Source organism: Aedes aegypti, chromosome 3, assembly GCF_002204515.2.
Source record: "Aedes aegypti strain LVP_AGWG chromosome 3, AaegL5.0 Primary Assembly, whole genome shotgun sequence".
Lineage (NCBI taxonomy): Eukaryota > Metazoa > Arthropoda > Insecta > Diptera > Culicidae > Aedes > Aedes aegypti.
The window spans coordinates 288,920,690-288,933,185 of record NC_035109.1 but is presented as its reverse complement, the minus strand read 5'-3'; the positions used below and the strand labels follow the sequence as shown (position 1 = coordinate 288,933,185).

The following is a 12,496-nucleotide window of genomic DNA, read 5'->3' as shown; positions in this document are numbered from 1 at the left end:
TATTTTGGTTAAAAGGTTATTCTGATCCATTCACTCATAAAATTGAATGTGATCATCATCAGAGCCATCATCATGTCCATGACCATATGGAGCTGAGACGAACTGACAATAAACACAACTTGTTTTTCATATAAATAATCAATTTGCCTTGGCAACTCTGGCAACAGGAAAAACAGCAAAACTCCATGCATACTTGATAATCTTCTCAATATCAATATTAATATCATTAATAAATATTAATATTTCAATACTGGATCTAGTGTCCTGCCCCATGGAATAAGCCGTTAAATAGCACTATATAAGCCATGTACATTAGAGTGGTTCAAAAAATCGTTTTTACTCCACACCGCTCATTTGATTAGAGATCAAATTCTTAGTGTCCTCACAAAATTTGAGCTCATTCGGATCAAAATTGAGACTGCATAAGCCCTTCAAAGTTTATATGGGAATTACAATGGGAAAAGCAAGCAAATCGTTCAATCGGTCATAGTATTTGTCCATGTGCTCTTGGAGATTGGAGCCACATTGATACTGTGAGATACATTCATCAGCTACAACTTTGCCGAAGAACGTTTTCAAATCGGACGCTTCAGTAATTAGTTATTTTATGTTTGTGTGAGTTGTAAAACTTTGGCTATAATTATTGGGCTGATCTGCAGGCATCACTGGATATACATCGGAGATTCGCTGGTTGGAACACGACTGCCTTCCATCTAGCGAATCCGATCCGTTAGTTGGAACAACTGACAGCTGGTGAAAATGCTCCACACTAACGCATCTGGAGAGGAAATCGTCACGAAACGCATATATACATACGCATTTGTTCTGTCAAAGTCAGTTTGACATTTTCTGTTGACATTTGAGTGCTTTTTAGTTGGAATATTTTCCAACCAGCGAACATCCAACCATCGTAGCGGACCACCAACGAGCGAATCCCCACTGTATGCAGTAAAACATAGTACCCATGATTCGTATGTGGCTATTTTTCGCGCCAGATGCAGCAATGTTGCCTGTTCAGATGATAAAATTTAATTTAATTTAATTTAATTTAATGAACACTGTAGAAGAATTTGCGATTGGATATAAATCAATAACTAATTACTGAGACGTCCGATTTGAAAACAGTCTTCGGTAAAGTTGTAGCTGATGAATGTATCTCACAGTACCAATGTAGCTCTAACCACATGGACAAATGCTATGACCGATTGAACGATTTGCCTGGTTTTCCCATAGTAATTCCCATATAAACTTTGAAGGGCTTGTGCAGTCTCAATTTTCATCCTACTGAGCTCAAATTTTGGGAGGACACTCAGAATTTAATCTTGAATCGCATGAGCGATGTGGAGCAGAAATGATTTTTTGAACCACTCTAATGTACATACAATACAAGTGATCTGACTGGAAATACGGCTTACTATTACGAGTAGAAATTAAAATCATAAAATCATGATTATGACTCATGATATCATGATTCCAGCGTGTTTTCGTCCGAGAGTAAATTAAAAAAAGAGGATTTATTCTTTAAAAAAATCTAAGAATTCAGTATTTTTTATCAAAAACATAATGTTTATTCTTCAAAAAAAAAAACGTCAATCCATATTGGAGAAGAGGCCCTGTTCAGCCATTGGACGCAGCTTAGTCGCCAAAGAAGTCTCAAAGTGCGCTGGACGGTACTGACGTTCATCTTCCGGATACAATTTTGAATCCTCGTGGTGACTCCAAAAATCATGATTTGCAGTCATTATATCATGATTTGTAGTCATGTAGTGGAATATCAATTCGAGTAAGATATACAGGGGAAGATGTAGTGTTTTGAAGATGATCTTAATAAAGGATTCTTTTTTGTTTCATACTTAAATTTCTCATCAATATAAAATTTCACTATGTTACCTTGCTATTTCATCTTACCCCAGCCGTCTCAACTTGCTCCTGTGTTCCTTAATCTTTGGATGAGTCCCTAGATACATGAATCTCTGAGAGAAATTCCTTGAGAAAATGCACGAGGAAACAATGAACATATTTTTCGAGACATCTATTCCTGGATTATTATGATGCCATTTATATAGAGATGCCTGAAATGTTTCCAGAAGGATTTTTCGAAATAAGCTCAAGTGAATTTTTTAGAACAATTGTATGCACACTTGAAAAAATCATGTAATTTTGTGACACATGCCACCGCCATATTACAGCTTTCAATTGTCACTCGTGGATTTATAAGCAAAAGTAGTAGGATTCACACCAGGGTTTTTCACATGGTATTTTCCACGAATTGTTGCTAAAATTCAAGCTACATTCCCATTATTAGCCTTGAAATTATTTGAGATTTTTTTCAAGATCCCAAGGTGGCAATTTCTGAAGGAACTTCTACGTGAGTTCCTGAAGGTTTCCTTGCCGCAAAACCTGAAAGAAGCCATAAATGCATATGGAATCTGTAGACCTCTCCAAATTCTCATAAGGAAAAAGTAGACATTGAAACAATAGCGCTCAAAGTTAAAAAATGATCTTCTATGCAAATGTTCATAATTTTGTAACATTTCTGCATAACATATTTATTTAGAAACACCGTTTAAAAGTGCTTAAAATATTATGGAATCTTCGGATTTTTGCATGATTTCCAACAATTTTAGATCAATACACTAGATCCGCATGATTTCCGCTGTCTTATACAGTTCTCGAATGAATGAATAGCATAGCAGAGCATAGCATAGACTGACTGTACATGTCAATGGTTGCTACTCCGTGATTGATCGGAACTGGTAATAATTGCACTGCGATCCAAATGAATAAAGGATGGGAGTTTCCGCTTACTCTCGGAGTGCAATTTTAACAGACCTAATATTATTGATCAATAACGGCGCCGGCCAAGTCCTTACAGTCAGTTGGGATGGGGAAGGAATGTTAGGGTGTAATGATTGTTGCTTCTAGAGACCGAGAATACCTCTGCATCTCCACAATCACCACGGGAAGGGTGTTTATTAGTGGAGTAGGAAAAGATCTGGGAGTCACCTTTGGTCGGTGATGCGATCCATGGATAAGGAGGAAAAATACGGTTTATACTTAAAGCTAGTTTTTAGTTTTGTCTCAAAAAGTTTTTGGTAGAAGATTTGAAATAAACGTCAACATCTGTAGTGTCGAACCATTCAAAAGAAGTTTTTATTAATGGCGAATAGAGAAAAATATATGCGTATATTTTAAATTATATGAAACAGGAATAATGCCGACACTTGTAGTGAAGAACCATACATAGTTTGTTTGAAAATTTCATAAAAGTATTACTGAACATTTATGCCTCAAGAAGAAAAGTCTTTGGTAGAAGTTTCAAAATAAACGTCGACATTCATAATGTCGAACAATTCAAAAAATATTTTAAGTAATGTCAAAAAGTTTCTATGATAATTAAAATTGTATAAAACAGGCATAATGCCGACACTTGTAGTGACGAACCATACAAAGTTTGATTGAATATTACAAAAAAGTAACGTTTACATGAAAAAATGTGTTATCATAAGCATGAAACGAGCTCACCAGTTGGTAATCCATCCTCGACTGAACACGAATATCTTTTCGCACTCACACAGCGCGAACAGCAAAACTTCTCGGCGCTTCGAAAACGAACCGTCTTGCTTGGGCTTTCCTAACGCGAACCGAAAACCAAACTCCTGGCGTCCCGAAAACGAAGCGTCTTGTTTGGGCTTTCCAAAACACTGCCCAGCAAAACCCGCGAACCGGAAACCGAACTCCCGGTGTCCCGAAAACGAAGCGTCTTGTTTGGGCTTTCCAAAACACTGCCCAGCAAAAGCCGCGAACCGAAAACCAAACTCCCGGCGTCCCGAAAACGAAGCGTCTTGCTTGGGCTTTCCAAAACACTCCCATTATAAAGTTCTCGAATGAATGAATAATTTTTTAAAATTTATCATTTTTCAAACCGATTTTAAATTTAAAAAAAATGCGAAATATCTAAGAGCTACTGGATTTGGCACTGCAGTCTTGGGAGGAATCAAAAAGATGTTTGTAGATTTTTCTCGTCGTTTCGACGCAGAATCGAGGCTTTTTTCTGAAGAGACTGTAATTAGGGGATCGTTATTTGCTTTGTGACATGTTATGTGTGTTCACTTGCATTCTAATTAATCATTTTTCGTGTGTTTCAACATACAACATACAAGTGTGACTTCGAAAAAATCATGTAATTTTGTGTCACATGACACCGATATATTAAAATTACGTTTTATTTCAATTGTCACTCGTAGTTTTATGAGCAAAAGTAGTAGGATTTACACCAGGATTTTTCACAAGTTCTATATTCCATGAATTATTGCTAAAATTCCCATCATTATCCATGATTTTTTTTTAGATTTTTCCCGACGTTTCGATTAAGAATCGAGTTCTTCCGTTCGCAGCCCATGTACAAATTCCAAAACATTGGCACTAACAGTTATATGATGAAATACAGGAAAAAACTACTAATTAGAATGCAAGTGAATAAACATAGCATGTAACACAGCAAATAACAATACCCTAATTACAGTCTCTCCAGAAGAAGCCTCGATTCTGAGTCGAAACGTCGGGAAAGATCTTGCAACATCATTTTGATTCCTCCTAAGACTGCAGTGTCAAATCCAGTAGCTCTGTTATATTTTACGATTTTAATTTGTTTTTTGTGAGTCGGAAATCCCTTCAGCACTTTATGCAAGAATTTCCTCTAAAATTACGTCCAGGAGCTCCTCTATGGACACGTCCGGTTATTTTTTTCAAAAAATGTCTATAGCAATTCCCCTCCCCCTCATTTCTGAGGGAGAACTTCTGGAAGAATCAATCAGGGTATCTACTCGTTTGTCGAAATGAAATTACCTGATATTTCCAGGTTTTTTCCATTGATTTACAGAATATTTCCAGGTTCAAGAAATACTTTGACCTTGTATGGCTAAAACAGTGACAAATTTTAATGTTCTTCTTCTTCTTCTTGGCATTACGTCCTCTCTGGGACAGAGCCTGCTACTCAGCTTAGTGTTCTTATGAGCACTTCCACAGTTATTAACTGAGAGCTTTCTTTGCCAAAGTTGCCATTTTCGCATTCGTACATCGTCTGGCAGGTACGATGATACTCTATGCTCAGGGAAGTCAAGGAAATTTTCATTACGAAAATATCCTAGACCGACCGAGAATTGAAACCAGACACCTTTAGCACAGAGAAACAGACGTAACACTTAGAACAAATTGCGATCAAAATCATAGTCGCAAAAACATGTACACCCAATGCTAAAAACACTGTAGTTGGCCGATGGACCAACAGGTGGCGGTAGTGTGTAAATGTCAAACACGAACAAAAACGACGCGAGAGCTGTGGGTGGTCGATTGACCACCTACCATATATTCGAATCGATCGTTAAAAAGTTGGTCGATGGACAGTGATGAGAGTGTGACGTCTGTTTGTCTGTGCCTTTAGCATGGCTTTGCTTTGTAGCCGCGTACTCTGACCACTCGGCTAAGGAAGGCCCCTAAATTTTAATGTATAAACACATTTAATAGCAATTTACACAATTCTAGAAAAAAAAATGTTCACGCATGCTGAAGCTATTCCAATATTCAATATTTCAATATGAAGGTGCTAACAATACCAACGTTTAAGTTTTATTTAAATGAATTTTATTTGCCAAAAGACAGCTTCATGGGCGCAAAAGCAAACATTTATTTGGAGAAAAAAGTTAAATAGGGAGGCCCTTATTTAAGTTTAAATTTTGACTCAAACTTTTTTGTTTGATGAGATTTGTGGCTGTGCTCTTTTAGAAAATGTTATTTTGAACAACTTTGTCGAAGACACTTTTGATCTAACTCTTCATTAGAGCTAAGTAAATTGAGTTTTAAAGTTTTAACTTAGTCAAAATTAAAACTTAAATAAGGGCCACCCTATTGAACTTTTTTTATAGAAGATGCAAAACTCAATTACGAATAACTTCTCTGAAGACATCGAGCGTCTAAAATCGACAAGAACAGATAAAACACTTTTTTCCTAACTACCGAAAAGCTAAACATTACATACAATTTGCAATTGGATTAGATGGACAAATTGATGTGAAGATTTGCGAAAAAGTAACACGTCTTCTCAGTGAGCATCGAACTCACAACTCCCTGATCTCTAGTTAGGGCGCGTTACCCCTACGCCATGAGAGGACTCATGAACGCAGAAGTTAACCTGAATTCGATTTCAGCTCAATAATCACGTGGTCCTTTTTCGCACCTCTTCCGGAAGAATTGCACTTGTTGTTAAACTTCCACTCGGCTAAACAAGTACTTTTTTCCTGCTAAATTGTCGATTCGGACCATTGTGCCGTAGAAGCTCCAGAGCTCCATTGGTTTTCGACGAACTTAAGACAAACTGAATCAGATAAATATAATGTAATAGTTACATGATTCTATACACATCAGATTAACCCAACACTCAATTAACTGTTTCAATAGTCATTTTTGTATTGAAAAACAAGTATTTTTTTTGGACTAGTTTCGAATAATTTAGCCCATTTGCAACTCTATTTGTTTAATTTATTATTTTTTTTACAAAAACGCTTTTTTCATAAATGAATAGTCGCTCTTTTGCTTTTCTAAAATCAAATATTTTCCAAAAGTTTGAAGCAGTTAGCGACAGAATGTCTTGATAATAGGAAATTAGAAAAACTCTTTTCTGAAAAAAGAGACTGAAAAAAAAATAAAACGAGACCTAACAGTAACCAGATAAAAAGAGTTTGATACGACCAGACATTTCTCAGAGAATATTTTTAAAACTCTTTTCTGAAAAGAGACTGAAAAAAAAATAAAACGAGACCTAACAGTAACCAGATGAAAAGAGTTTGATACGACCAGACATTTCTCAGAGAATATTTCTAATACTTGTTTTGGAAATTTCTCGTAACATTACGACAAATAATTTCTTCAGGTTTGATGAATGGATAGATAACTTCACTTGAGAGATTTTTTGTTTCTTCAGAAGTTCATTTAGTGATTATTTCCCATGAAATGTTTTCAAGATTTTTCCTAAGAACTTTCCAGAAAAAAATCTGGATGTCTCAAAATAAAACTTAAGTTTTTCCAAATCCACAAATAATACCTCAGGGATTCTAACAGGAATTCTATCATGTATTATTTTTCATATTTTTTCAAGAAAGCCCTTAAACCTCCATGATTTTATGCGGTGATTATTTCATCGGTTTTTCTAGAACGGATGTTCTAAACTCTCGTTTAAAACATGTTGAAATATTCAACCAGAAGCTACTCAAGTTGTTTTCAAGGATTTCTCAGGATTTTCTACAAAATTGTCCTTCAGAATTTCTTTAAGATTTTAACAAGAAATTTCTCTATGGATACCTTCAGGAATTACTCCTAAGATTTCGATGGGAAGTCATCCAATAATTCAAAGAGACTTCACAAGGAAGTTTTCAAAGAAATAATGCAAGCATTCTTCCAGGAGTTTTCCATGCATTTCTCCAAGGAAATGTGAATAAAATTTTCCATTAAGCTGAGAAATCGTTGTTATAATACCCGGCAGGATTTTGTGCAGGAACTCCTTCTTCTTTCTGGCATTACGTCCCCACTGGAACAGAGCCTGCTTCTCAGATTAGTGTTCTTATGAGCACTTCCACAGTTATTAACTGAGAGCTTACTATGCCAATGACCATTTTTACATGCGTATATCGTGTGGCGAAGATACTCTGGGCCCCGTGCAGGAACTCCTGGAAAACATAGAACGAAATCCCTACAAAAATATCTAGGATTGATTGGAGGATTTCTTGAAAAAAAAAGCTTCAGTGTTAACTGGTGTGGAGCCTTAAATGAACTTTTAAATATACCATGGGAATTCATTGAAAAATGTTTGGAAGAACTCCAGTAATTCTTAGATAAAATGCTGGAGACATGCTTAGAAAAAGTCAAGGGAAACTCAATAATGAAACACAGGTTGAATTTAAGATTTTTTTGAAATTTTCTGAATATATTCACTCGAAAAACCTGTCGAGGAATTTTTGGAACAATTTCTTGGAATAACCGTAGATAAAATGGCGTAGAAATTCTTGTCGGGTTTCTTGGAAACAAAAAATCGTCGATCGAATTTACTAAAAACTCTAATCTAAACCTAACCTTTGCGAGTTTTCTTTGAAAAAATCTGTGGAAATCTTTGGAAGATCTCTTAGAGTAACGAGTGGAGAATTCTGTTGAAAATTTAGTGAAAAAATATCTGGAGGAAGTCCTTGGATAGTCTTTGGAAATTTGTTCAAAGTAATCCCTGAGAAAATTACTGAAGGTAGTAACGTTGAAGTGCTGAATCAAATTCTGAAGAAATTCTTTTAAGCATCCTTTGAAAAATTACTGAAAGAATTGGTAAAGGAATTTCTTGAAGAACTACTGGAAAGAGTCCAGTTTAGTTTCTGATAGTATTTTAGATGAAATCCCTGAAGCAATTACTAGGATAATTCCTGAAGCTGTTCTTGAGAAATATGGGAATAAATTGTGCATCATAATTCTCTGCAAGCGAGACCATTTTTGTTAAAATAGAGACTTCAGAGACCTTTGATCAAGAATAAAAACTTTTCAGAGATTTGCATAAAAATAAAGACCAATTCTCTAAAAAGGAATCTACTACCGATACTAGATATGTTAATCCTCTACTAAATATAGAGATACTGAAAACGTTAATCATGTTTTGGTAAGTCGATAAAATTTCATACTCAAAAGGATCCTTATTGAACAGCTCAAATTGCGATATTTCAGTGAAACATTTCAATTAAATTCCCATACTGAATCGAAATGTTCGGAATACCATTCTGCAGGAAATTTAAGACAACACAGACAAATCTTTAGAGATTTTCCTCTAAAAAGCAATGCAAAACACTTAAAAGAAATTACTCGACTTTTCTATATAATCCGACAGACGCATACTCTCAATGAATTTTAAATGATTAATTTCGGGTCAACAATTGATTTAGCAATTCTTTCAATTGGGAACCGTTAACTGAACCCATTTCGCTTAAAAAGAAAGAGGCTACCACTCATATTGTTACGTTTAATACAAAATGTTGAGTACAGCTAATGCTCGATAACTGGGTGCTATTTAACTGGGCTGCTTTTTAACTGGGTGCTCGCTAACTGGGCTGTAGGCCAGTTAAAAAACAGTTAAACGTCAAAAACTTTCACCATCCCGTAACTGACGAGGGGCGTGCAAATGCAAAATAAGGTTTCGGCATTATTTTTTTCTATTATTATTCTTTTCGGTGTTTTAGGAAGCGAGTCACCGAGGAAGATCCTACGCCATATTTTCTGGCGAGCGACTCGTGTGATCCACCTCCTCTTTCGAAATCGTCGATAATTTTAACTTTTTCCACCAACGTAAGGGTTTTTTGTTTCCGTTTGCGGTTGGTGCCCGGTGGGATGTCCATTGCAGGAACGAAAACTGTTTAATTCACCTCAAAATTTACAAGACGGTACGATTAAAACGCGAATTCAATGACGGATTGACACGAACACGACGCGATTCCAAAACCGAATGACGCCAACCAAAACTTTGCATCTGTGCGTTGGAATGGCAGTCCAGTTATCGAGCACTGCTCGCTAACTGGAAGGTACTCTCAGCCCAGTTATCGAGCATAAGCTGTAATTGTACAGATTCGATCATATGGCAAAAATGCTCGTTTTTACATGAAACACGTGAAATAACTTTCTAACTCGTTCGCTGCGTATATGGAAAATCTATGCCCTTGCCTAAAGTTTTTAGGTTGATTCAAGGAAGAAGTTTATTGTAGATTCCTGGCATTAATTTAATTGATAAGAATATAAGAAGCAAACTCTATTAAAAATATTATTCATCTTTTTTCTTTCAGATCACAAGCTGAATCACCAGAATCTACGGCGCAAACGGTCCTTGAACAACAACTACGATCTGGTCTATATCCGGTTTGATATACCAACCAGAAACGCTAGTACCGGTGAGCTCACCGGTCTAAATTCACCTTCCATTTACAACAGTCCCTCCAGCCAGCATCACCATCACCATCAGAGGCACCACCAGTCCCAGTCGGAGCTTCCACCAATCTCACCGGAGAACATCGAAGAATCATCACTAAACATAATGTTAACCAGAAGACAAAACAGCGAGCACAGCACAAATACGAACAGTAAACATCAACAGCAATCCTTGCCTGCAATTGCCATCGTTGAGGATCATGTCCCAGGGCAGCACCGGAGGCGCGCGGGAAGAATCAAATTCAAACATAATAACGGCATTGGGGGTGGCAGCAGCATGACGGAAGGTGGCAACGCCGGGCACCAACGATCGGGAAAAAGTGTCAATTTACACATCTACCAACTGGTCGAACCCTACGAGCGACACTGGTTGACAACGAAAACGATCGGCGTGGCGGAACTTGCGCTCAACGACAAAAAGTGGTTCCAATTACCGTTGGACGAAGCCGTGCGCACGTGGCTTGACGGGTCGCGTAAGAATCTCGGACTGGAAATCTACTGCGAAAATTGCTACAACAATGGCATTTTCGTCATTCATGATTCATCGCCGTTCTTCACCAGCTACGAAGAAACCCCCGTTCTTAACGTGGTCGGAAAACTGGTTCAGCGCGAAAAGCGCTCCAAGGTGCATCAGCGTTACAAGCCGACGATGCGCGATTATCTCTCGCCACCGAAACTGACCACGTGTACTCCGAACAATAAACGTTGCTGTCGCCATCCGCTGTTGGTAGACCTCCGAGACATCGAAGGCTTCGAGTACATCATCCAACCGAAACTTTTCGATGCCGGATTTTGTCGAGGTCGCTGCCCATCGAAGTTCAATCCTGCGAGTCACCACGCGCTGATCCAAAGCTTACTGCACGAACACTACAAGTATGATGTCCCAAAGCCATGCTGCGCTCCGTCCCGAATGGATCACATCGATGTTCTGCATGCCGACCCGAAGAACCCCCAACGACTGAAGGTGACCACTTGGAGCAACATGAGGGTCATCGAGTGCGCTTGCTCGTGATTCCACATCGAACCCCAACGAAGATGACCAGGTTTTGCATTTATTCTGGGTTATGAACCAAAAACAGTACGAACAACCAGAAAACCGATAGTATTATTTATCATCAACGAACCATAGAATTTACCAGAGACAACAAATCAGCCATTGAAAGCCAAAATTCATACAAATATAGAAGCAACCGAAGCTAGACCGAGATCTTTCCGATAAGTTTTAGGACCCACAGGTCACAAGTGAGCTGTTCCATGTGCTGCAAAATGTTGAAAGTTCCCTGAATGTAGTCTCCTTAGCTGCTAATTCTTGCATCTGAAGTATTTATAAATTTATTTATTTAGTAGAAATCGTTAAGTTCTCGAAACTCGAACACTCAGCCACCATGCCAAAGGATACCGATTAAATGGCTGAGACTTAGGATAAACTTTTCCCGACATTTTTCGGTAGGAGGAAACCCCTTCCCCATAATACTGAGTTGTAAATAGTGCGATCCGATCCCCCCACCATGTGTACAATTTTAATTTATTGATCCTTTCGTATTTTATAGATTGTTCTCGTATTTCCTAAGTGATGTAAGATCGTTCATATTTATATCCAGAAACTCTAATGAAAGCTATATTTTGTACCTTTTTGACGATGCAAATGAACAAAGTGAAGTCTACTTATTATGTCATGCCATCCCAAGTAACAGAAACGAAAATATGTTTGAATAAACACTGTTTATAGGTCTCGAACAAATCTAGAGAAAGAAAGAAAACCAATGCTAGATCGTTTATCTTTTTATATCCGAACTGAACTTCTTACAATTTCTAATGGAGTGCTCACTAGACTGATGCAAATTTTGAAATTTTTGCTCCCCTATGCTTAAACTGTATCAATTATGATGGAAATCATTCTCCCAAAATTTGAAGTGATTTGGAAGAAATTTGGTTGTGCACACGCCATTTGAAGTTTGTATTGGAATTACTATGGAAAAGACAAACCTTTTGTGTTCAGTCCTCTAACTTTCCCATAACATAATATGGCGAAGAGATAGAGGGCTGAACACAAAAGGTTGGCGTTTGCCATAGTAATCTCCATATAAACTTCAAATGGCGTGTGCACAGTCAAATTTCTTCAAAATCATTTCAAACTTTGGGAAGATGCTATTTTCCATGATAAAAATCGTTTAAGTACAGGGGAGCACAAATTTCAAAATTTGCATCACTCTAGTGCTCACACACCGTTCTCCAGCACACCGCCACAGATGGACCTATCTTCTAAGCACTCGTCGCTCGAAAACTCCAAGTGCTTAAAAGTCCTCCTCCAACATGGTCCAAGTCTCGAGACCTTAGAGAACCACAAGTTTTATTAACGTATTTTGCATTGTACATTAGATGCGGGATGAATCTTTCTCGAGCGCAGTTTATTCTGGAGTCTACAATAGGCACGCGCCTTCATATTTCTCGAATAACAACCTTCAGCAAGGACTCGAGAAAGACGAGCTCATCC

General features: G+C 37.6%; 1 protein-coding gene across 1 annotated transcript in view; it reads left to right on the top strand.

Annotated features, from left to right (window-relative positions):
* Window positions 1-11,762, top strand: part of LOC5576709 — a 161,356-nt gene extending 149,594 nt beyond the window's left edge. Inside the window, exon 4 of the mRNA XM_021848934.1 lies at window positions 9,861-11,762. Coding sequence (XP_021704626.1) covers window positions 9,861-11,014 — 1,154 coding nt within the window. The 3' untranslated portion in view covers window positions 11,015-11,762. The remainder of the gene's footprint in view (window positions 1-9,860) is intronic.
* The last annotated feature ends 734 nt before the right edge of the window (window positions 11,763-12,496 follow it).